At 41.5% G+C, this 26,436-nt stretch overlaps 1 protein-coding gene across 1 annotated transcript in view; it reads left to right on the top strand.

The window, feature by feature from the left end:
* Positions 1-826: 826 nt before the first annotated feature.
* LOC117381643 (gamma-aminobutyric acid receptor subunit gamma-3-like) overlaps positions 827-26,436 on the top strand; it is a 177,712-nt gene continuing 152,102 nt past the window's right edge. The window contains exons 1-2 of the mRNA XM_033978638.2: positions 827-891; positions 1,228-1,385. Of these exons, the coding sequence (XP_033834529.1) occupies positions 830-891; positions 1,228-1,385 (220 nt within the window). The 5' untranslated portion in view covers positions 827-829. The remainder of the gene's footprint in view (positions 892-1,227; positions 1,386-26,436) is intronic.

Genomic DNA, 26,436 nt, shown 5'->3' with positions numbered 1-26,436 from the left:
AAGAAAGAGAGACAGACAATGAGAGAGAGAAGGGGAGGGGAGAGAAGAAGGGAAAGAGAGTGAAAGAGAGAAAGCGAAAGAAAGAGAGAGAGAAGGAGGGAGAGAGAAAGAGAGAGGGAGGGAAAGAGAGAGAAAGGAGAGAGAGAGAAAGTAAGAGGGACAGAGAGAATGAGGGAGAGAGAGGGAAAGGAGGCGGTAGAGAGGGAGAGAGAAAGAAATAGAAAGAGAGCGGTAGAAAGAAGGGGGGAGAGAGAGAAAGGGAGAGAAAGAGAGAGAAGGAGGGAGAGACAGAGAGAGGGAGAGAGATGGAGAGAAAGAGAGACGGAGAGAGAGAAGGAGGGGGAAACAGAGAGAGGGAGAGAGAAAGAGAGGGAGGGATAGGGAGAAAGAGAGAAAGGAAGAGAGAGAGAAAGGAAGGGAGAGAGAGAAAGGGAGACAGAGAGGGAAGGAGAGAGAGACAGAGAGAGAGGGGGAGAGGGAGAGAGAGAAAGGAAGAGAGAGAGAAAGGGAGACAGAGAGAGTGAGAGAGGGAGGGAGCTCGGTTCGACTCCTCTGCTCCCACGGACCACATACCCGGTCTACCCTCGTTTCTACCCTCGTTTCTTCCCTCGTTTCTTCCCGCGTCCCCGCGTCCTCGCACCAGCTCGTCGGGCACACATGACACGCGCGGGAGAAGAAGCAGAGAGCGCGTGGGCGGATGAGGAAGTTCACTGAAGAAAACAGTCGTATTTTCTTGGCACTTTAACGCCAGCAACGTTATTGCGCACCGGGGGTCTCCGTTACTGCGCCTTTTCGCTCGGCACAGGTGATCCTCCGCATATGTGGGAAAATGACAATCAAGTTTGTGCGCATACGTGTACTGCTCGCTCTCCTGGTCGTCTGTGGAGCACGGTGAGTCCATTACGCACGCCTCTGTTTGCGCCATTGATGCTTTAAAAGTTGCATGGATCATTGAGGGGGGATTGGGTTGATGCGAGTTATGCTTTTTGGAGGGGCTTTCCCCACGTATCCTCACGCGCGTTCACGTTTATAGACTTTGCCTGCACTTGAATCACACTCCCAATCTCCCTCCAAGGCACCCAAACTTCAATTACTGCGCATTCTTACATCGCACCAGCATATTTATCACTGTTTTTTCTTATGTTTTGTCTCATGTCACCCCAAAAATTGCCCACTCCCCTCCTTCCTCCTTCCCCCTTCCTTCAATCCTTATCTGTTCTTCCTCAGTTGTGATCTACTGGAATATGGCGACGAAGATGAGGAAGACCAGCACGACACCGCTGTCAATCAGTTGTTAGTCCCCAGGTCGCACCAAGCAGACGCCACGAATATCCTCAACAACCTGCTCAAGCAATACGACAAGACTCTGCGCCCTGACATAGGAGGTAGGAGCTGTGGCCATGGAGGGGAACTTTAGTTAGAGCCACTAGGGACTTTGCTGAATGGGAACTGGCTCAGCTGTTCAGGAATATGTTTTATTTTGGGTCATAAAACGCAGGTTTGGGCTCTGAGCTGCTGCTGCTTCCAATTCCACTGCAGTTTTAACCAGTAGAACCATGTATTGCAGTATGTACCTGTTATAACAAATGCGTATGGAGTTTTGCGTTGTGCATCATCTGTAGTTTTTAAAAAAAAGTCTCATATAGCGGTTTTATAAAGGTGCAGTGTGTAACTTTTCTAATAGGAGGCCTGTTTTAACCAATAGAACCTTGTATTATCTGTATATAGTTTTTATAGCTAGTGGTTGAGTTTTGGTTGAGGTTGAGCATTTGATTAATACAAAAAAACCTTGGTATTGCAGTTTTATAAAGGTGCAATGTGTAATTTTTCTAGTATGGGGGGCGTGCCACCGTGCCATTCTTGTCTCCATGGAGATTCCACTGCTTTGCCAACAACGTAAACTTAGCAGTCTTGCGTGTATTAAGTCGTCAGTCGTGAAATACATGCGTTTTTGTCGATAGAAGGGTTGCCTCTCCACAGATCTGACGTGTAACTCAGCCTGGTGGTGTCATCTGCTTGTCTCCATGGAGATTTCACTGCTTTGCCAACAACGTAAACTTAGCAATCTTGCACGTATTCGGTCGTCAGTCATAAAATACATGGGTTTTTGTCGAGAGACGGGTTGCCTCTCCACAGATCTGACGTGTAACTTGGCCTGGTGGTGTCATCTGCTTGTCTCCATGGAGATAGAAGATAGCTAAGTCCAATGCTGTACTTTCCGTAGGCCTGTCACGATTATTACTTATAGTTCCATATATGAAAATTGGAGTAATTTGGTGTATATTTTGGTGTCAGTATTTATCGTGTGTACTTTTTCTTTGCAGTATTGGGAGATTTTTGGTTATTTTGGACTTTTTCATAACATTTGCGCCATCATCCTACTGTTTATTTACTGCAGCTTGTGATTTTTTTTAAATACTGTAGATTTAGAATAGTTTTTGTGGTTCAAATCTGCTCTGATTTTTGCGTCAGTGGCGTAAATTATTTCCAATATTATCGTTTATCGTCTATCGTCTTCAGCTATATATCGCACTTCAAAATGTGTTATCGTGATAGGTCTGAAGACACTACGGAACATCAAATGCAACGCAATAACATCTCCACGGGGGGACAGATGGCAGACGCTCAACCAGAAAAGTTCCATAGTGCACGTTTAACTTTAAAAGATGACTAAAGATGACTACGGGGCTAAAGTTCACGAAAAACTGACAAATTTCCAGTTTTTTGGTAGACGTTTGGTTGGATAAATAGGCAGGTGTCCTCCAGCGTTCACCCTGACAGCGCTAACAGCACACAGGCGTCGGTTTTTGCAAGTTAAGTGGTGCAATGTTGACTAAAATTTCAATTTGATTTTCACTTGAATCATATGGTGTCACGGCCTAATGGTTGCCAGGTAATTGACTGTGAATTAAACATGTCACGGTGCACTCCACTTTGTACCAGGTCTGACACTAAATTGCTTGGATTAGATTTGGAAGAAATGTAATTATTAGACGAGATGACTGGAAAAAACTGTTCAGAAATGCTGTTCTTGGTAACGAATCCCCCCCTCCAGAGAAAACAAATGAGTGGCTGACTAAGTAGTGTATTAGAGATTGTCCGATATGGGTTTTTTCATACCTGATGCCGATACTGATTATTTAGAGTCCAGAGCAACTGATATTTTGGGGTAGATTTAGATTATTTTCCCCAAATGATGTAATTTAAATGTCTTATATTACATAAAATTGATTCTCGTGAGGTTTAAGTCATGTTGTAATGTCATTACCTCATCAAAAACACGCCTGGAGTTGTGTTTTGTTTCATTTTCATGTTTGAGTAACACTTTATTATTAGTCTGTCTGCATCTCCAAAGCTCAAAACGCTCTGTTCCACCTTGTGATGTCATGAAGTGGTAGTTTTCAAGTTAACAGCTATGTTTTACCTTTAGTTCAGCTGAGATTGTCAATTCCAGAGCTGAAATTATCCAAATGATTCTAGTGACAGTTTATGGAGTTTAAAAACACTGTGGAGCACTTCCTGTATTACCACATGACATCACAAGGTGGAACAGAGTGTTTTTAGTTTGAGTTTGTTCGAATGAAACAAAACACAACACCAGGTCTGTTTGTGACGAGATAGCAACATTATAACCTAGATCAGAAAATAGCGTAGTATGGGCCCTTTAAAATGAGTATAATGAATTTTTTGGTCATGTTTTGTGCAGTTTTCTCCTCGTATTAAAGCGTTAATTTGAAGCTTTGTGTGTATTTTTAGGCAGCAGATCGACCAAAATAAAATATCGGCCTGTACTGGAGATTTAAGGCTGAAAAGTCCAAATATCAGCCAAACGATGTCTGTATCCAAAGTCCATGTCTCAAAATGTTTACCCTGTACTAAGTTGAAGTAAGCGTTCACTTGTGTGCGTTTCTTATTGCAGCTTGCTACAGGCCATTTTCTATTTTCTTTCATGGAAGTCTCTGCATGTATTCAAGCCCACTGCTCGCTCTCCAGTTATGGCATTATGTTCATATTTTCCATAAGTGAATTGTGCAGTATGTGATATGGCATTTACCTCCTCCCAATCACAAAATATTCGACTGCTACTTTAAAAAATACATGAAAAACCCAATCAAATAATCCATCCATTTCAGAACATACAAATAGTTACCAGCATTGGGCATGTGGTGAAGAGGAAATTAGGCTGAAAACAATAGCTGCAGGTTTTGAATTTGAAATACGTCTTAAAATGCATCTTCCTGTTTAAGAAAATAATGGTTTGATGGATACTTAATGGCACTTAATGATGTCACAAGGTGCAACGGAGCTTTTCCACTTCTGCCAAAACATACGGGAATGATGCAAAACACAACTCCAATCAATGCTTTCGATGAGGAGACATTATAACATGACTAAAAAGTAGATTTAGCCGAATATAGGTCCTTTAAAGTACAACAGTCAATCATTTAAAAGTTTCCATGTGGGAGGTTTAGCCTTTCACTGCCCCAAACTTCCTCTGTCCTGATTGCAAGCTGTTGGATTTTTGAAGTGATTTTTTGGGGGGTTGCAATCAAAAACCGTGCTTTTTGGTTGAATTCATACTGTCACCGTTGAGTACCGCACGCAGGAGGTCCATGTCTTCTGACCGCCAATCAAACAACCCCCCTCACACACCTACCCATCCACCGACCTGCCTCACCCCCCTCGGAGACTTGACCCTCACAGCATCCTCGAAAGTGATGAAAGGGAGGTTTTGCGTTTGTTTTTGGTCAGTTCAAAGACGTGCACGTGGTAACATCAAAGCCGGGGTGCGGGGTGGGAGCTGTGCGGTAGGTGTGGGGTGCTTGGGTGCTGCATCAGTCGAGGAAGGAGGTTTAAAAGGACTTGAGTATGACAGATGATGTGGGGTGGTGGCGTAAAACATGGGAATTGTTTGCTTTGTTAGCTCTGTTGATGTTGTTTAGATCTGCCATTATTTGGTACGAGATTTTTTTACGTTCGCCAGTAGCTCTGTTGGTAGAGTACTCCTTTTCTAATCTGAAGGCTGGTGGTTCCAATCCTTCTTGCGACATACACATGATCGGTTGAGTGGTCAGATCCATTGATCCACAGGTTAACGATGCCATTCCAGCTCCTACAAATGAATGCTGTTGTTGTGTCCTCCGGCAAGACACCTCACCCCTAGTGTCTGCGTACACTGGTGTATGAATGCATGTGTGAAGGGGTGACTGGTTCCTTGATGGAGGGTTGGTCCTGAGCTGTTGCAACTTTGTGCACTGCCAAAGAGGCCAACTAAGGGCCAACCTGACCTACATGTGCCACAGCACCAAGAGGAAACCAATACAAACACAAGAAGAACATGCAAATACTACACAAAGAAATGCCCTAATGAACCCAGGACTTTTTTGCTGTGAGGCATAGGTCTAACCACAAAGCTTTAACAAAAAAACATGATGCTAAGGAAGTGATCAATACTTCAATCAGTGTTTTTCCCAATTAAGACAGGCGCAACTTTGTTCTATTTATGCAGTTATTTTATCAATACTTCCTCAAATCAGTATCAAGTTTCAATATTAGTTTTAGTGTTAATTAGTATCTGGGTATTGATTTTTGACAACGCAACTAATTACGTTGCTAAAATGTATATAAATCCACTTTTTTTTTGTTCTAATCCTACAATAAGAAAGAAATGGTCACATTATATAGCTCTTACACCAGTGGGGGCAAGGTGGGTGAAGTGTCTTGCTCAAGGACACAACAACAGCATTCATCTGTGGGAGCTGGAAGAGCGGGATTCGAACCACCAACCTTCAGATCAGTGGACAAACGCTGCAGTGGACTGCGCTACTGTCGCGCCAAGGCATACTTTTATTGCAAATCACCGTGAGCGTATTTATCTTGATATCTTCAAAGTCCACATAGCGACGCATCTATCAGTCTTCCCTCTTCTTTTTTCCCCTCTCTCAGCCTCCTCCTCTCTCCCTGTTTGGGATAGACTCCAAATTGCCCTTAAAAGTGAGTGCGAGGCGATGCTTTTAAATGTCAACGCCGCAATTAACTGGCGATTGTCCAAGGTGTGCCCCGCTCCGTGGCCTGTGTCAACGGGACAGGCCGCAATTATGGCTTATTTACAAAGAGGTGAACAGGGCGCAAACAAAGCAGATGAACTCACCTTGAGAAATAACAGCGCTCTGGCTTTTTGTGTAATTACTTAGAACGACATTTTAAAAGTTTAAGTTCAATTGGATCAGTTAAGCGGCGGTAAAACTATAAGCCACCTCAGCCTTTTTATCAATTGTCTCTAAACCAATGTTGGGACAGTGCTATTTTCTACGTGGTATTACTAGCAGCTATATATCAAGATCATTTAAAAGGTATATATTCTGGAAAGGTCCGATTTTGTCCGTTTTTTCAGTATCTCTACCCGTTTAAATTAGTGTTTAGTTAGTTTAGCCTCGTCTATACCAGTGGCTCTCAAACAAACACCAAGTACCACCTTAAAAATCCTTGGCGATAGATCTAAACCAGGTTCAAAATGGGACTATTCTAGGTATTAATTGGGGATAAACCTAGCCCAAAGGTGTTGGAGTTCAAACTGAAAACGAACTCTTTACAATTTGCCAATTTCGCTCCTTCAAATTGTGATTTCAATTCGATCAGTGTTGCCAATTTCATTTTGTCACTGATGGATAACTTTACAGATAACTACTATAAAACAAAATGGCTTCTGGCAGGGGTCGGCAACCTTTAACATCCGACAAGCCATTTGGACATGGTTTCCATGGAAAAGAAAACACTGGGAGCCGCAAATGTCTCTTTCAAATCAAGTAAAAAGCTGAACTTAAATGATCCGTGTAGCAAACAAAAAAATACCGTGAGCCATCATTCTTATATCGTCTTTGGGCTTTCGGACCATGTAGCGGAGCCTCAATGCACGGCGTTTTGAGGTCTATACCGGCTTTCGCAAGTGTGATGCGTCATAATTTTATTTGAATATTTCAAGATCACGATAATCTTACAATTTAGAACTACAATATGTAAAAATAACTAACACAAATAAAATACACTTCAATTAAATACTAATACTATTTTCCCAAGCCACAGGGAGCCGCAGTATAAGGATTGCCGACCCCTGGCTTGCAGTTTACTTACTGCTTCTGGCTCCATCGATTCTGGCTCCAATTCACTTTTAAATGAAAAGTCATTGCCGCTCTCTCTGTAACTGCTGCTGCCAAACTTGTCATTTTGGTCTTAAAACATTCGTATTAACCCGCTCTACATGATCCTGGTGTTTTTATTTCGCTATTCTGTCCGTAAATCAAGATATGAACATTAATAACAGACAAATCAGGAGCCTTTTTTCCCTGAGGTTGCTCCCGCTGGCATTAGCAACAGGTTTGACTGACAGCTAAACCAGTGGTGCAGGCGGGAAGGGGCTTTACCTTCAAAATCCTCGCTCCAGATTGGCTCTTTGGTTGCTATGACACTCGAGGTCGGACTTCCAAATACTGAACTCGGCTCCAAATTCGCCGCTATAACCACTAGCCTCGATTAGCTTCATTCGACTGGAGCTGAACGCTATTTGTGACGTCACACTCACTTAGTCCACTTCTTTAAACAGTCTATGGTAGTATTTGGATATATATTTACACAAGTATCTTACCAAAACAACCACTAGAGACCTTAGACAGTACAGTTAGCTTGCGTTTTGAAGACAGAACAAACAAGCATGCTAGCACGCTGCATTTTGGTACAGCAATTACATCGAAAATCTCTCCTTACAAAAGTTACCCAACAAGTCTAAACAGCTAAGGTGCAACTTGGCTGAGTGGGAGTACTAATCTGCACATCATTAGAGCTGCTCCTTTTTCTCCAGAGTTTGTTGCAAATCACCAAGAAGCAATTTTTACCCACAAAAACCTAGCGGGAATTGATTTTGGCGGTGGCTTTCTCTGGCTGTGCTGAAGCCCCTCGCACACCTCACGGATAAGGGAACGTCCCGGTAGTCTGGCTTTTGGTAATTAAGGATGAAAATTTGATGAGACGCAGTTGACAAAGCTTAGTACAAGGCATGAAATGTTAATGTAGTTTGGGATAATGTCACTGCGGAAACAACACAGACATCTGCCTATAGAAGAAAACACTGTGTGACAGATCTGGGCCAGTTAAGTGATTGTAATAGCATAGCAACAGGAGGTATTTGCATCCTTTAGCATAATCGTTTAAACTCTTAACCTTTTAAATTAACGGTTTCAAGTCTTCAGCCATAACATTACGACAACGTGGCTGCATTTTAATTTCATTTAGCACAGTTTGTAGTTTGTAATGTTCTCATATCTGTGACTTTGGTGAATACAGTTTGGCCGCAGTCTGTTGTGTAAAGGCAAGAAAAGGCAAGTTTATTTTATAACACAAGTGGTACACAAAGTAATTCAAAGTGGTTTACGGAATAAGAAAGACATTAAAATCAATACAAACAAATCAAAACATAAATAATCACCATAAAATTAACAATGGATTTAAACATTGTCAAAGTAGAGGCCTGTCTCACATCTTCAGGAAGACTGTTCCAGGTTTCAGCTGCAGAAAACTAAAACTCTTAGTCCTGGTTTAGTCCTGGTTTAGTCCTGGTTTAGTCCTGGTTTAGTCCTGGTTTGGTCCTGGTTTAGTCTTGCTTTAGTCTTAGTTTAGTCCTGGTTTAGTCCTGGTTTATTCCTGCTTTAATCCTGCTTTAGTCCTAGTTTAGTCCTGTTCTAGTCCTGCTTTAGTCCATGTTTAGTCCATGTTTAGTCCATGTTTAGTCCATGTTTCGTCCTGGTTTAGTCCTGCTTTAGTCCTGGTGTAGTCCTGGTTTACTCCTTATTTAGTCTTGCTTTAGTCTTGTTTTAGACCTGGTTTAGTCCTGTTTTAGTCCTGCTTTAGTCCATGTTTAGTGCATGTTTAGTCCCACTTTAGTCCTGGTTTAGTCCTGCTTTAATTCTGGTTTAGTCCTGGTTTAGTCCTGGTTTAGTCCTGCTTTAGTCCTGGTTTAGTCCTGCTTTAGTCTTGATTTAGTCCCGCTTTAGTCCCGCTTTAGTCCTGGCTTAGTCTTGCTTTAGCCTGGTTTAGTCCTGATTTAGTCGTGCTTTAGTCCTAGTTTAGTCCTGTTCTAGTCCTGCTTTAGTCCATGTTTAGTCCATGTTTCATCCTGGTTTAGTCCTGGTTTAGTCCTGGTTTACTCCTTATTTAGTCTTGCTTTAGTCTTGTTTTAGACCTGGTTTAGTCCTGCTTTAGTCCATGTTTAGTACATGTTTAGTCCCACTTTAGTCCTGGTTTAGTCCTGGTTTAGTCCATGTTTAATACTGGTTTAGTCCTGGTTTAGTCCATGTTTAGTCCATGTTTAGTCCTGCTTTAGTTTTGGTTTACTCCTTATTTAGTCTTGTTTTAGTCTTCTTTTAGACCTGGTTTAGTCCTGCTTTAGTCCTGCTTTAGTCCTGCTTTAGTCCATGGTTAGTACATGTTTAGTCCCACTTTAGTCCTGGTTTAGTCCTGCTTTAGTCCATGTTTAATCCTAGTTTAGTCCTGGTTTAGTCCATGTTTAGTCCTGGTTTAGTCCTGCTTTAGTCCTGCTTTAGTCTTGATTAAGTCCCACTTTAGTTCTGCTTTAGTCCCGCTTTAGTCCTGGCTTAGTCTTGCTTTAGTCTGGTTTAGTCCTGATTTAGTCGTGCTTTAGTCCTAGTTTAGTCCTGGTTTAGTCCTGGTTTATTCCTGTTTTAATCCTGCTTTAGTCCTAGTTTAGTCCTGTTCTTGTCCTGCTTTAGTCCATGTTTAGTCCATGTTTCGTCCTGCTTTAGTCCTGGTGTAGTCCTGGTTTACTCCTTATTTAGTCTTGCTTTAGTCTTGTTTTAGACCTGGTTTAGTCCTGCTTTAGTCCTGCTTTTTATTCCATGTTTAGTACATGTTTAGTCCCACTTTAGTCCTGATTTAGTCCTGCTTTAGTCCATGTTTAATCCTGGTTTAGTCCTGCTTTAGTCCTGGTTTAGTCCTGCTTTAGTCCTGGTTTAGTCCTGCTTTAGTCCATGTTTAGTACATGTTTAGTCCCACTTTAGTCCTGGTTTAGTCCTGCTTTAGTCCATGTTTAATCCTGGTTTAGTCCTGGTTTAGTCCTGGTTTAGTCCTGGTTTAGTCCTGGTTTAGTCCATGTTTAATCCTGGTTTAGTCCTGCTTTAGTCCATGTTTAATCCTGGTTTAGTCCTGGTTTAGTCCATGTTTAGTCCTGCTTTAGTCCTGTCTTAGTCCTGACTCTGGGCCTCAGCAGGAGGCCGGTCCCTGAGGTCCTCAGAGTGTGAGATGGTTCATGTGTCTCTAACACGTCATGACTGTTCAGGTGTGAGTCAGTTGAATTTCGAGCTCTGTGGATGAAATAATCTTATAATTCTGGCTCTGAGTGGATTTGTTGATCTGCAGGACAAATGAGACTGAATATAGCTCGTTTTTACATGGAAAATCAGCTGGGGGTGTATTTTTTTGTAAGTAAATCGTTATTTTATGTGGTTATTAGTTACTTGAATCACCCAGTAACGCAATTATTAAGTAATAACAATCAGTAAAAATAGACTTAAAAATGGAGATTGGAAGCTAAGGCCTAGTTGAAATAATGCTATAGCTAACCACCAGTACATCCATTAACCCTCAGGCGTCTTATATATCATTTCCCAGCAGACATGGGACGATACTGAAATTTTATGTAATTCTCATGGTCAAAATAATTGTAATTATATCACAATAATGATTAATTTTTTTGACAGTTTAAAATGTTATGGATATGAATAATTATAATTTTAATGAATGAATAAGTTGCATGTTTAAATAACTTTTATATAATTGCATTTTGTTATCAGTGAAAACAACTACTATTTAGCTGAGAACATTGTGGATAAGCAGGGTCCTCGGCAGAAAGTTGGGGCCCCGGGTCAAGAAGTTTCACAATTCTGGGCCCCCTAAGACTGAGGGGCCCGGGACAACAAACCCCTTTTCCCCCCCCTGTCGTCGCCCCTGTGGTTAAGTAGCTTTTTTCTGTGGTGGTCAGAGTAGTCGTTGTACTTGTATCAGTAGTAGGTATAGTGATTATAGTAGTAGCAGTAGTTGTAGTAGTTATCAGAATCAGAAAACTTTTACACAGTTCACAAACCAATATAGTGCTATAGTACTAGTAGTAGTAGTAGTAGTACTAGTACTAGTAGTGTAGTAGTATTAGTAGTACAACTCTGCTCTGTTCTTGTTTATGCATCGCAAACTGTCAAATGTCTTTGGTATAGTATAGTAGTAGTAATTGTAGCAGTATGTTGTTGTAGTTGCAGTTGTAGTGTTTATAGTTGTAGTAGTAGTACTTGTAGTACTAATAGTAGTACAAATCTTCTCTGTTTTTGTTTACGCATCGTCAACTGTCAAATGTCTTTGGTATAGTATAGTAGTAGTTGTAGTGGTCATAGTAGTAGTAGTAGTAGTAGTAGTTGTAGTAGTATTAGTAGTAAGTCAGCTCTGTTCTTGTTTATGTGTCGCCAACTGTCAAATGTCTTTGGTGTGGTATAGTAGTAATAGCAGTTGTAGTGGTTATAATAGTAGTAGTAGTTGTAGTAGTATTAGTAGTACAAATTTGCTCTGTTCCTGTTTACGCATCACATTGTAGTAGTTGTAGTGGTTATAGTAGTAGTGGCAGTAGTTCTAGTATTAGTAGAACTGCTCTGTTCTTGTTTACGTGTCACCAACTGTCAAATGTCTTTGGTGTGGTATCGTAGTAGTTGTAGTAGTAGTTATAATTATAGTAGTATTAGTAGTAGTTATAGTCGTAGTAGTACTTGTAGTAGTATCAGTGGCACAAGTCTGCTCTGTTCGTGTTTACGCGTCGCCAGCTGTCAAACGTCTCTGTATCGTCGAGATTTCATTCATTAATTGTTGATCAAAGTTTTACCAAACAGAAGCAGCAGGAGATGTTTTCAAGTGGACCCTGTATCTTTTTTCCCCTCATTTATCAGGTAACATATTGTGCTTTTTGACCTGTGTAAATATCATCCCAAAAAAAAAACAACCACAAAACCCCTCATTTATACATTGACAAAGGACCAAGGCACATTATGATGCAATTATAACGTTGTGAGTACTTGCCAAATGCCTCCTCTACATTTGGCTTTGTCTCGTTTACTGCCTTCGTGCCAGACGGACTCCTGCCTCTCCTCCAGATATTTGTTATGTAAAATTAACACAAACATCAAATTATGGGCAATGAAATACTTGGTTTGTCGGTTACTCCACAAGCAAAACAACGATATGCGAGATTTTAAACTCGATTTCGATACTAAGTTATAGATTTGATACACGATACCAATACCAATACCGCAATGATGATAAAAATACTCTTTATTAGACAGTACAATGTCATTTTCAACATTAAATCATAGTACTTTCTTTGCAGTTGTGGTGGTTATAGTAGTAGTAGTAGTAGTTGTAATGGGTATAGTAGTAGCAGTAATTGTTGTAGTAATAAGTGGAAGTAACATAGCCAGTAAAGTATGCATAGGTATTGGCCCTGTTCTATAAGTACTACTATCACTACTACTACTACTACTACTACTACTACTACTACAACTACTACTACTACTACAAATAATACTGTTACAATTCTTCTCTCGTCTCTTTCTTCCCCACCCTCTCTTCAGCTTTCCATCTCTCCCTCACTTTCTGTCTCTCCTCATGTCTCTCTTCTCTTATCTCTCTCTGTCTGCTTATCTCTCTTCCGTCTTTCGCTTTCTCGCTCTCTTTCTCATTCTCTTTCTCCCCTCTCTTTTTCTACACCTCCCTCCTTATCTGCCCCCACAACGTTTTCTCTCTCATATCTATCTCCCCCTTTCCTCTCCCCCCCTCTAATTTCTCTCTCTCCTCTTTTTCAAGTCTTCTCCCTACTTATCTCCTCTCTCTCTATTTATCTATCTATCTATCTATCTATCTATCTATCTATCTATCTATCTATCTCCCTATTTCTCTCTGCTCATATCTCTCCCCCCATCTCATCTCTTTCCCCTCTTACTCTCTGCCCCCATCGCTCCCTCTTCCCTCTCCCAATCATTTTTTCTCTCTCCTCCTTCTCTCCTCTCTCTCCCCCATTCTCTCTAGCTCCCCCTTTCTCCTCTGCCCTCTCTCTCTCCTCTCCCCCCATTTCCCTCTCCTCTCTTTTTCTACCTCTCTCCCTCCTTATTTCCTCTCTCTCTCTCCCCTTTTGCTCTCTGCCTTTTCCCCTTTTACTCTCTGCCCCCTCTCTCTATATCTCTCTCCCGCTCACGCTCACATTTCTCTCTCCCTCTTGTCCCATCTTCCCTCTCTCCCCCTTTCATTTTCCTGTCTTACTCTCTGCCCTCCTCTCTCTCTCAGCTTTCTCTCTCCCTCTTGTCCCTTCTTCCCTCTCTCTCTCTCATTGCTCCCGTCTTACTCTCTTCCCACCTCGCTCTCTCTATTCCTCCCTCTTGTCCCTTCTTCCCTCTTCCCCCTCTCACCTCTCCCGTCTTACTCTCTGCCCACCTCTCTCTCTCTCTCTTCCTCTTTTCCCTTCTTCCCTCTCATTACTCATCTCATTCACCTCTTACTCTTTGCCCCATCACTCTCTCTGTCTCTCTCCCTCTTGTCCATTCCTCCCTCTCTCCCTCTCTTCCTCTCTCATATCTCATCTCATTCCCCTCTTACTCTCCTCCCCCATTTCTCTCTCTCTCCCCCCCATCTTTCCCTCTCCCTTCCTCTTCTGCCTTCTTCCCTCTCTCCCCTTTCCCCGGATAGCGGGATCACACTTTCGGATCACGCTCCCAAACCAAAAGGAAAGTGACACAAATGGGGCAGGAGCGTCTCTTGTTGCTCTGGAGGAGGAGGCGGACATATTGGATGTTCTGTGTGAGATTTCAGACTGAAAGAACACAGGGTCTGAATGAGCCGCACCTTAAGGACGACAGGACAGAAGAAGAACCAAACTGCAGAAGAAGAAGAAGAAGAGAGGGAGGCGGATACGGGTGGAGATAAGGCAATGTTTATGCAAGCTAGTTTTGTTAGGACTACAACAGGACTAAACCAGGACTAAACTTGAGCTAAAGGGTGTCTAAACTAGGACTAAACCAAAACGAAACCAGTTCTTAACCAGGTCTAAACCAGGTCAAAAACTTGTCTACACCAGGCCTAAACCAGGACTAAACCAGGTCTAAACCAGGTCTTAACAAGGACTAAACCAGGTCTAAACCAGAGCTAAACCAGGTCTAAACTAGGTCCTAACAAGGTCTAAACCAGGTCTAAACTAGAGCTAAACCAGGTCTAAACCAGGGCTAAACCAGGTCTTAACAAGGACTAAACCAGGTCTAAACTAGAGCTAAACCAGGTCTAAACTAGGTCTTAACAAGGTCTAAACCAGGTCTAAACTAGAACTAAACCAGGTCTAAACCAGGACAAAAACTTGTCTACACCAGGCCTAAACCAGGACTAAACCAGGTCTAAACCAGGTCTAAACCAGGTCTAAACCAGGTCTAAACCAATTCTAAACTAGAGCTAAACCAGGTCTAAACCAGGTCTTAACAAGGACTAAACTAGGTCTAATCCAGAGATAAACCAGGTCTAAATTAGGTCCTAACAAGGTCTAAACCAGGCCTAAACTAGAGCTAAACCAGGGCTAAACCAGGTCTTAACAAGGACTAAACCAGGTCTAAACTAGAACTAAACCAGATCTAAACCAGGACAAAAACGTGTCTACACCAGGCCTAAACCAGGACTAAACCAGGTCTAAACCAGGTCTAAACCAGGTCTAAACCAGGTCTAAACCAGGTCTAAACCAAGTCTAAACTAGAGCTAAACCAGGTCTAAACCAGGTCTAAACCAAGTCTAAACTAGATCTAAACCAGGTCTAAACCAGGTCTTAACAAGGACTAAACCAGGTCTAAACTAGAGCTAAACCAGGTCTAAACCAGGTCTTAACAAGGAATAAACCAGGTCTAAACTAGAACCAAACCAGGTCTAAACCAGGACAAAAACTTGTCTACACCAGGCCTAAACCAGGAGTCCATGTTTAGTCCAGTTTTAGTCCATGTTTAGTTCAGTTTTAGTCCAGGTTTAGTGCAAGTTTAGTCCAGGTTTAATGCAGGTTTACTGTAGGTTTAGTCCAGGTTTAGTGCAGGTTTAGTCCAGGTTTAGTCCAGGTTTAGTCCAGTTTTAGTGCAAGTTTAGTCCTGGTTTAGTCCAGGTTTCATCCAGGTTTAGTCCACGTTTAGTCCTGGTTTAGTCCAGATTTAGTCCAAGTTTAGTCCAGGTTTAGTCCAGGTTTAGTCCTGGTTTAGTTTTGATGCTGTGTGTGTAAGTGTGAATGCACACTGATAGTTGTAGTAGTAAAAGTACACTTGTAATAACAGTTGTAATAATTGCAGTGCTAGTATAGAAAAACAATATATATTCCAGTCATATGCACTAGGCTCTATGTACATTTTATGTCATATTAGTTGAATACTTTGAACCAGGGACATCACTAGACCCTTTTTACTGGGACAGGGGCTTCAGTGTAAATGGCCCGTGCAGAGGATGGGTGCGTGTACCAACATGAGGAGCATCCTGCCCCAGTGAGCAGCTCCTGATACAGACTCTGCTGCACATAGGCACAGATTATAGGCTCTGACGCTGGTCGACTGTAACCGATAAACATCTCGTAAAGATTTGGATCCATGTTTAATTAAATAAACTAGGGCTGTAGACGCTTGACTTTTACATCTGTGTGTGTTCAGCTCCCAAAGAGGGCAACTCTATCCCTTAAATGCAACTGGATTCACAGCTGCAAATGATAACAGAGAGTGCGCACGGAGCAGCCACGTTATCGCTACAGTTTAAACACACGGTGAGTATAAAAGTGATGCTCCAGCGCAAAAAAACAAGTCACAGATCATAGACTACGTGTGCATAGTGTCTTTGCCGTTTCAAACGAGTCCTAAACTGTGAAGGTACAATTTTTCCAAAAAGTTTGAATGTGTAAATGTTGATTTTGTACACTGGCAAATAAAAAAAAAACTAATAATAATTTCGTTTTATGCTTACAATTTTGTGAGACCAGCAACCCCGGTCCCCTCTAGCCCCGCCCCCTGCTGTCTTAAGTCGTTCTTTTGGAGACGAACTCGGCACAACGCATGTCTCAAAACTCGTGAGAGCGTAATTTTCAGATTTGTACGTGTGTAAAATGAAGTGTAAGCGTAAAACGATATTTTTAAGTGGAAAACCTTTTTTTTTTTTTTTTGCCAGTGCACAAATCAACATTTACACAATCAAACTATTGAACCTTCATGATGTTCTACAAAACCCAACTTTTAGTCACTTTTTATTACATTATTTGAAAATCCGCCCCATATTCATCACAGTTAAGATGGAAAAGCTTATGTATTAGTGATGCGCGAGTCGATCCACGCCTTCTGACCCCTGACCCCTGACCCGCGGGTGGATAACTCATTGAGGACAAGTACATCGGGTGGAGCTCTGATAACAAACGAGAGCGCGGGACTTCAGTATTCACGTGTCATAGTTGCACAAAGACGACAACTTTACAACTTACGCAACTGATGCCAAATGAAAAAAGGGAAAATAAGAAAAAAAAAACAGTTTTATCTCCACATTGGAACTACACAAACAATGCTCTGGTGTGAAAAAGGCACGTCACAGATCACACAAAGTCAAAACTCCTCACCTGGATGGACTCAGGTCATACTGTCCCACAACATAAATGATTGACAGCTGATCCGACCAATCACAGCTCAGCATTTTGCAACGTGCAGATAGACGTGACGTGACAGGGTTTCACAGCGCTCACTCTCGTTGACATCCAAAGAAACACACAGCATTAAACCTACACGACACAAAGTTCATTTAGCAACAACGAAAACCACGCAAAATGAAAGATAATTGGAGCTAAAGTCAGTCATGTTAAATCCGTATTACTCTGTGTTGCCAGCTTTAGCCTCACAAAAGAACAAATGAACGCAGCGCAAATGAATGAAGCTAATTTAAAGTCTTTAGCTTCTATACATTGGGAACTGAGCGCAGCTGAGACGCAGATTGAGTTTGGAGTCAAAGAAGGTCAATATGTTTAGTACAATACGTTTATTTGACTCGCAAACATTAAAAGTCCTATATTTAAAAAAAAAAAGACTCTCTTGAGCATTAAATCATGTTATAATATTGTTATCTCCTCAAAAACAGACCAGGAGTGTTATGATAATATACTTATATCATTGTGATTTAAGTTAATTACATCTGAATTAAGCTAGTATTTAATTAATTATTACAATTTGCATCGTTTGAATATGTTGCTTTAAGGTGCACTATGTAACTTTTTTGGTATAGGGCCCATCACCTGCTTGTGTTAGTAGATAATATTGAATAGTATAGCATTAAACTATATTCTATCTATGTATCCAGACTAATAGATAATGCCACCGAGCCCAGTTACAGGTCAGATCTATAGAGAAGCGAGTCTGCCCACTGTAAGAATGCATGTTTTTCCAAGGTATTTTTAAGCAATAAAAAGAAGCAATAATGTCACAGAAACCAGAAAAGTTACATGATGCACTTTTAAGCGTTTAGCCAATGACTAAAAGCAGAAAGCAGTTACCTTATAATATGCAAAAAGGAAACCCTCTGCAGACCTTTAGTGCCCCCGTGTGGAGATCTGTGGCCTTATCTCACAATGCTACAACCACAGACTGTATATATAAATGGACGTAGCTAACACGCTAGCTGCCGCGTTCCAAATAAGAAGTGATCATTGACTCTGGCTCCAATTCACTTTACATTGAAAATTTGTCTTGGTCGTACTAGTCCATCGCAAGAGCACCCGTAAAGAGCACCCGTAAAGAGCACCCGTAAAGAGCACCCGTAAAGCGTCATTATAAGCCACACTGCACACTTCCTTCATTATAATGTGTGCAGAGGGGATATACAGCATTCTATAGTGTCTATAAAATGAAGAAAGTAGTCAAAATTAAAAAAAAACAAAAATGAATCAGAGGGTGTGTCCAAATTTGCACTGCTCCTTAAACTATTGCCCGAACATCTGGGCCTGCTTTAGACCTGGTTTAGTCCTAGTTTAGACCTGGTTTAGACCTGGTTTAATCCTGGTTTAGTCCTGGTTTAGTCCTGGCTTTAGACCTGGTTTAGTCCTAGTGTAGACCTGGTTTAGTCCTGATTTAATCCTGGTTTAGTCCTGGCTTAGTCCTGGTTTAGACCTGATTTAATCCTGGGTTAGTCCTGGTTTAGACCTGGTTTAGACCTGGTTTAGACCTGGTTTAGACCTGGTTTAGACCTGGTTTAGTCCTGGGTTAGTCCTGGTTTAGTCCTGGTTTAGACCTGGTTTAGACCTGGTTTAGACCTGGTTTAGTCCTGGGCTAGTCCTGGTTTAGTCCTGGTTTAGACCTGGTTTAGTTCTGGTTTAGTCCTGGTTTAGTCCTGGTTTAGTCCTTGTTTAGACCTGGACCTGGTTTAGACCTGGTTTAGTTCTGGTTTAGTCCTGGTTTAGACCTGGTTTAGTTCTGGTTTAGTCCTGGTTTAGTCCTGGTTTAGACCTGGTTTAGTTCTGGTTTAGTCCTGGTTTAGTCCTGGTTTAGTCCTGGTTTAGTCATAGTTTAGACCTGGTTTAGTCCTTGTTTAGACCTGGACCTGGTTTAGACCTGGTTTAGTTCTTGTTTAGTCCTAGTTTATCCCTGGTATAGGGTCATAGGGTGCACTCAGTGCAGACGGGGCATACAGCATTATATATTGTCTATAAAATACAGAAAGTAGTCAAAAAAAAAACATTGAATGAGAGGGTGTGTCTAAACGTTTGACTGGTCCTGTACGTCAAACTTAATGATACTATAATTATAAGTATATTTGAAACAGGCTGAAGTATTTGTACCACAGAAATACACCCATGTACTCATATAGAAACAGCTGTACTTTGAAAGCATCGCTCGAGTCGGCATAAAAGTCTAAAAAAAGAGGCATACATCAGGTGTGGGAGTGGAGACGCCGCTGGAATACTGAGGCGGCCATTTTTCTGACACTCTAAAGCCCTACTCCAAATACTCCAAATACTCAAAATACACCAAATACACCAAAACACTAAATACACTCAAGACCATTTTCAAGTGCGGAGCTGCTGAAAGAGAGAAAAAAACGATAGACACTCAAGATATTGTTTAAAAAGAGAGAGAGAAAGATGCAAGAGATTGGAGAAGAGATAGGGGGATGAAGAGGGAGAGGGGTAGAAAGAAAAAGAGGAGAGAGAGGGAGAATGAAGGTGAGAGAGTAAGGACAGAGAGAGAGATGGGAGAGATTAGAGAAGAGAGAGGGGGGTGAGGAGGGAGACGGGTAGGAAGAAAGAGAGATCTGAGAGAGTAGGGGCAGAGAGAAAGATGGGAGAGTAGAGAGAGATAGAAGGGATAAAAGAGGAGAGTGAAAGGAGAGAGAAGGAGCAGAGTGGAAAAGGAGAGAGAGAGAGACAGAGGGGATAGGGAAGGAGTGAAAGATGAGGGCAGAGAGAAAGATAGTGGAGATTAGAGAAGAGACCAGGAAGAGATAGGGGGATAACGAGGGAGAGGGGTTGAAAGAAAAAGAGAGGGGAGAAAGGGAGATGAGAGAGGAGAGAGAGAGAGAAGGATGGGGAAGAGAGAAAGATGCTAGAGGGTAGAGTAGAGACAAGAGGGAGAGAGGGGGATAAAGAGGGAGAGGGGTAGAAAGAAGAAGAGAGGAGAGAGGGACAATGAAGGCGAGAGTAGGAACAGAGAAAGGGGGAGATGGGAGAGTAGAGAGAGATAGACAGGGTAGAGAGGAATAAAGGAGAAAAAGAGGGTAGAAGAGAGAGACAGGATAGGGAGGGAGGGAAGGAAGGACGAGGGCAGGAGAAAGAAGGGGGAGAATAGAGACGGGGGATAAAGAGGGAAGTGAGAGAGTAGGGGCAGAGAGAGAGAGATCAGAGAGTAGAGAGAAACAAGGGGAGAGAGAGATCGAAAGAAAAAAAGGAGAGAGAAGGGGTAGACAGCACAAGGGGAGAGCGAGAGAAAGAAGGGGGACAGAGAGAGGAGAGGGAGGAAGGGAAATATAGGACTGAGAGAAAGATTGGGGAGATTAGAGAAGTGACCCGAAAGAGGGAGAGGGGTAAAAAGTAAAAGAGAGGGGAGAGAGGGAAGTAAGAGAGTAAGAGGGAGAATGAAGGTGAGAGAGTAGGGCCAGAGAGAGAGAGATGATAGAGAGAGACAAAGGGAGAGAGAGAGATAGAAGGGGTAAAAGAGGAGAAATGAGAGTGAAGGGTAGAGAGGAATAGGGGAGAGAGAGAGGATAGGGAGGGAGGGAAGGACAAGGGCAGAGAGAAAGGTGAGGGGTAGAAAGAAAAAGAGGGGAGAGAAGGAGGTGAGAGATTGGGGCAGAGAGACAGATGGGAGAGTAGAGAGAGAGAGAAAGGAGAGAGAAGGTATACAGATGAATAAGGGAGACAAAGAGAGGACAGGGAGGGAGAGAGAAAGATGGGGGAGAGTAGAGTAGAGACAAGGGGGAGAGGAGGATAAAGAGGGAGAGGCTTAGTAAGAAAATGAGAGAGGAAAGAGTAGGGGCAGAGAGACAGATGGGAGAGTAGAGAGAGACAAGGAGAGAGAGATAGAGGGAAAAAGAGGAGAGAGAGAAGAGGTAGAGAGGAATAGGGCTGAGAAAAAGATGGGGGAGATTAGAGAAGATACGAGTGAGAAAGGCTGATAAAGAGAAAGAAAATGAGGGAAGGAGGGAGGGAAGGAGGTGAAAGAATGGGGCAGAGAGACAGATGGGAGGGAGAGATAGAAGGAATAAAAGAGGAGAGATAAACGAGATAGAAGGGATAGAGAAGCATAGGGGAGAGAGAGAGGATAGGGAGGGAGGGAAGGACGAGGGCAGAGAGAAAGATGGGGAGAGTAGAGCAGAGACAAGGGGGAAAGAGGGTGATAAAAAGGGAGAGGGGTAGAAAGAAAAATAGAGGTAAGACAGTAGGGGCAGAAAGAAAGATGGGAGAGTAGAGAGAGATAGAAGGGATAAAAGAGGTGAGCAAAAGGAGACAGAAGAGGTAGAGAGGAATATGGGCGAGAGAGGAGAGGGAGGGAAAGAACAGGGCTGTGAGAAAGATTGGAGAGATTAGTGAAGAGATGAGGAAGAGAGAGAGCGATAAGAAGAAAAAGAGAGGGGAGAGGGAGGCAGAGAGAGAGAAGTTGTTTTCAAAGTGCGGTTCTGCAGAAAAAGGGACAAAAAAGTCTCAAAATATTGTTTAAAAAGAAGCTGTGTGGTTTGGCGTCTTTGGTCTCCTTGTGTAGAGGAGCTAAGAAAAAGTACAAGAAAAACAGCATTCAAGCTAGCATTTCTGTGCTACTGTAGTCGATATGTTGTAGGCTGTTTCCGTTTAGTGATTGGTTTAAATGGGCCGACGCCGATCGATTGTATGAAAGCACGACTAATTGCAGCCACTTGAAGTTATTGACAAGTTTCACTCTATAGAAAAACACTATACATTGGCTACGCTAGCTCTGTCACCGTGTTAGCACTGGAACTTTTGATCCATGTTCTACTGTAGCACAGCTTGATACACTGTCGCCTGAACGTCTGAGCCTTAGTCCTAGTTTAGACCTGGATTCGTTCTCATTTAGACCTGGATTCGTTCTCGTTTAGTCCTGGTTTAGACTTGGTTTAGTCCTAGTTTAGACCTCGTTTAGTCCTAGTTTAGTCATGGTTTAGATCTGGGTTAGTCCTGGTTTAGACCTGGTTTAATTCTAGTTTAGACTTGGGTTAGTTCTGGTTTAGACCTGGTTTAGTTCTTGTTTAGACCTGGTTTAGGCCTAGTTTAGACCTGGATTAGTACTAGTTTAGATCTGGGTTAGTTCTGGTTTAGACCTGGTTTAGTTCTGGTTTAGACCTAGTTTAGTCCTACTTTAGACCTGGTTTGGACCTGGTTTAGATCTAGTTTAAGTCGACATTTCCGGTAGCTGAAAATATACTCCCAAAACTTGTGAATTCTGCCAACAATTTGTCACAAAATGTTCAATGCTGTTCACCAAATCTTCAGTATCCATGACGACTTTTTGGCATGCTCGGAGAGGCACTGCCAGATTTGGACATGTGAAATTCACTCCAAAACAAGCTGCTTTCCTCTCGGGCTCATTATAAACCAGTATCACGCAAAATGGAGCCATCTGATTTTCCCAATATATTCAACCCGGCAGTAACGATAATAATCTGAGTTATGGATCCACTCGCTCTGACCTGTTATTACGCTTGTCCTCTTTCCACGTCTGGAGTAGCTCAATACAATAAAAGGCATTTGAGAGATGTGCCGTATAATAGTCATAATAGCTTTAGATTCGTGTAATACTCACAGTCAGACAAGATTTGGATTGTTGCCATAGCAATTAACAAGTCAAATCAAAACTAGCATGTCTTTTGAATGGGCTAAAGTCCAAGGAAAGTCCTTCAAAACACGAAGACATTTTGAGACACAAATAAAAAGCAATAAATTGAAGTGTTTGCAGTTCAGTTGGCAAAATTTAAATGTTATGGTAAATGGGTTTATGTAACATGTCACAAAGTCTGACGTCTTCTCTGTCTGCACAAATGAACAACAAGTGAAATGATTTTGAATCTTTTGAAATATGGGACGTATATTTAAATGGATATAGCTAACACAGTAGCCGGCGCGTTCCAAATCGTAAGTGATTGTGGGAGCGTTTCCAGCTCCATCGACTCCAATTCACTTTCCATTGAAAAATTGTCAGCCTTTTCTCTGTAACTGCTGCGGTGAGCCATTTTTTGTCTTAAAATGTTTATATTAACCCATTCTACGTGATACTGGTGTTTTTATTTCCCTACTACGTGTGTAAATCAAGATATGAACATTAATAACAGACAAATCGAGCATCTTCTTTCCCCAAGGTCACTCCTGCTAAGGTCAGACATTGTTTCGTTGTCCTTTAGACCTGGGTTAGTCCTAGTTGAGATGTCCCGCTAGCGTTAGCAACAGGTTTGTCTGACAGTGTTGCCCGCTTCCTGCTAAACCAGTGGCGCAGGCGAGAAGGGGCGTTACCTTCAACACCCTCGCTCCAGATTGGTTCTTTGGTTGCTATGATACTGTTGGTCGGAATTCTAAATACGGAACTCGGATCCAAATTTGCCGCTATAACTGCTAGCATCAATGAGCTTCATTTGACTGGAGCTGAACACTATGGGTGACGTCATGTTGTAAATAGTTGATAGTGATTTTGTTGATTTTGGGTCAACATTTGTGGACTTTTTATTTGGATTTGTCTTTCAAAAACACTGGCCACGATGCATGCCTCTGAGATTGCCATAACCAAACTGTAGCATGTGAACCTCATCTATTAGATTGCTACTTTGAGATTGCAAAAGTTATATAATTATTTTACACGGGACTAAACTTGAGGCTAGAATTAAACCAGGGTTGAAACAAATTGAAACCACTTGACCTCAACCAGGCTTAACCATGAAGCCGACAATCTAGGTATGAATTAAATCCATCCATTTTCTTCCATTGTTCTTGTCTCAACTGGCCTGGGAACGCCTTGGAGTCCCACCGGAAGTGTCTGGGATGAGGGAAGTCTGGGAGTCCCTGCTTAGACTGCTGCCCCCATGGATAGGTCTAAATTAGTACATCTAAATCACAGCTAAGCTAAGGTTTAAAGCCTAAACTAAGCCTAAGTGTATTTACTTTAAGCATGTGTTCTTACTGTGAGCGGGCTTGCATATCCACAAACCTGACTCATATCCTACTCCTGCTTGTTTCCATGGAAGCAGTGTTCTTTGTGACTATATTCTAACATATTATGACATAAAACGTATCCATGGAGAATGTTCCGAAGTATGATTTTGACTTTCTATTTCAGTAAAATCAAAGAGGTGACGTGCCATCTCTAGAAAGTTACATATTGTGTCTTTAGTTATTATCAAGTGTAATGCATTTGAGCACATACTGGATGGTCATAATAGCTCGGATTGATGTAATCTTCAGAGTGAGGAAACTTTTGGACCGTTTCTATGGCAATTAATAATACAAATACAAACTATAATATCTTTTGAATGGGGAAATGACTGTGTATTTTCATTATGGCCAGATCTATGTGAGATGAGCTTCATATTGTCCTTCTCGGTCTCGTCTTATCACGTTCACCTTGTCACACACTTCCAGTCATAGTAATAAAATGTGTATTCGTGTCCTTTTTGACAGCGGCGTCTTTAGTAAACAGAAAATGTGAATGCTTAAATGTTTTAGTTTTAGTTTAGACCCGGTTTAGACCTGGTTTAGACCTAGGGCAGATTTGGTTTAGTTCTAATCTAGACTTGGTTTAATTCTCGTTTAGACCTGGTTTAGACCTGTATAGAGTCACATCTGGTTTAGTTCTTGTTTAGACCTGGTTCAGCTGTATAGTTTATAGCTGGTTTACTCTTAGTTTAGAGATCCGGTTTAGACCCCGTTTAGATCTGGTTTGGTCTTAGTTTAGATCTGGTTTAGACCTGATATAGATCTGGTTTAGTTAGTCCTGGTTTAGTCCTTGTTTAGACCTAGTTTATACATGGTGTAGGGTCAGATCTGGTTTAGTTCTAGTTTAGGCCTAATTCAGCCTAGAGTTTATAGCTGGTTTAGTTCTTGTTTAGACCTGGTTTAGACCGAATCTAGACCCGGTTTAGACCTGGTTTAGACTCAATTTGGACCTTGTTTATACCTGGTGTAGGGTCAGATCTGGTTTAGTTTAGACTTGGTTTAGTTCTATAGCTTAGAGCTGGTTTAGTCCTGATTTTAGATCTGGTTTAGAACCAGTTTAGACCTAGTTCATACCTGGTATAGGGTCCGATCTGGTTTAGTTCTAGTTTAGACCCGTTTAGTCCTAATTTAGATCTGGTTTAGACCTGGTTTAGTCTGAGTTTCTATTCATATTGTCCTTCTCAGCCGTGTCTTATTGCGTTCACCTTGTCACACACTTTCGAGTCATAGTATGAGTAATATTAAGTGTATTTGTGTCCTTTGTGATGGCGGCGTCTTTAGTAAACAGAATAAATGCACGCTTGACCTGGTTTAGTCCTAGTTTAGACGTGGTTTAGTGTCAGTTTAGATCTGGTTTAGACCTGGTTTAGATCTAGTTTAGGCCTGGTTTAGATCTAGTTTAGACCTGGAGTAGTCCTTGTTTATACCTGGTTTAGTCCTAGTTTCTTTTCATATTGTCCTTCCCAGTCTTGTCTTATCACTTCCACCTCGTGAGCACACTTCCAGTCATAGTATGAGTAATAAAAGGTATATTCGTGTCCTTTTTGAAGGCGGCGTCTTTAGTAAACAGAATAAATGAATGCTTAAATGTGGATTGACTTTGATTTGATGAAAGAGTGGAGCAGGAATAGAAGCCCTTCACGTGATTGTCTGCAGCTGTTGCCGCGGCGATCAAGTCAGCTGGGCTCTGATTGGTCAGTCAGGACATTACTGAAAATACATTGGACTGATTAATTAAGTCTCCATAGCTGGAATTTAAATAAAGCTGGAATTTGAATAAAGGAGGCTTAAGAAATGGCAAATTATGGGCCCCATGCTATTTATAATTTTGGCTTTTAAAACTTATTTTTTATTTTCAAATAAATCTTGTCTTGATCCAGTACAGATATATTATATAAGCTGCTCTTAAAGTCAAAATGTAAGTCTACTGCATCTAATTAACATGTGTTTTATGGTCTGATAATCAGGAAGTGCGCATTAGCATACTAGTTGTCTAGAACGCATAAGGTGAGGGAGGAATAACTTTGGACCACTGCAAACTGTTTAAAATGAACCATAGCGTCTTTAAATGCACCAAATATGTCTTCAGTATTTGGTAGTTAACCATCAAGTTATACAAATGTGTCAATGAAAGCAAAATACTACTACCACTAACACTACTACTAACTACTATAACTACTAGGACTATGACTAAAACTACTGCCAGACCTATGACTAAAACTACTACAATTACTAGAACTATGACTAAAGCTTCTACTACAACTACTAAAACTACGACTAAAACTACTACAACTACTAAAACTATGAGTAAAACTACTACAACTATGAGATCTAGGACTAAAACTACTACAATTACTAGAACTATGACTAAAGCTTCTACTACAACTACTATAACTACAACTAAAACTACTACTACAACACTAAAACTACGACTAAAACTACTACAACTACTAAAACTATGACTTAAACTATGAGTAAAACTACTACAACTACTAAAACTATGACCAAAACTACGAGTAAAACTACTCTAATTGCTAGCACTACGACTAAAACTACAACGACAGCTACAACTAAAACTACTTCTACAACTGCTGGAGCTACGACTAAAACTACCACTACAACTGCTAGAGTTACTACTAAAACCTCTAGTAGAACTACTA

This window comes from Periophthalmus magnuspinnatus, chromosome 2 (genome assembly GCF_009829125.3).
Source record: "Periophthalmus magnuspinnatus isolate fPerMag1 chromosome 2, fPerMag1.2.pri, whole genome shotgun sequence".
Lineage (NCBI taxonomy): Eukaryota > Metazoa > Chordata > Actinopteri > Gobiiformes > Gobiidae > Periophthalmus > Periophthalmus magnuspinnatus.
This window is presented reverse-complemented; position numbering and strand designations above follow the sequence as displayed.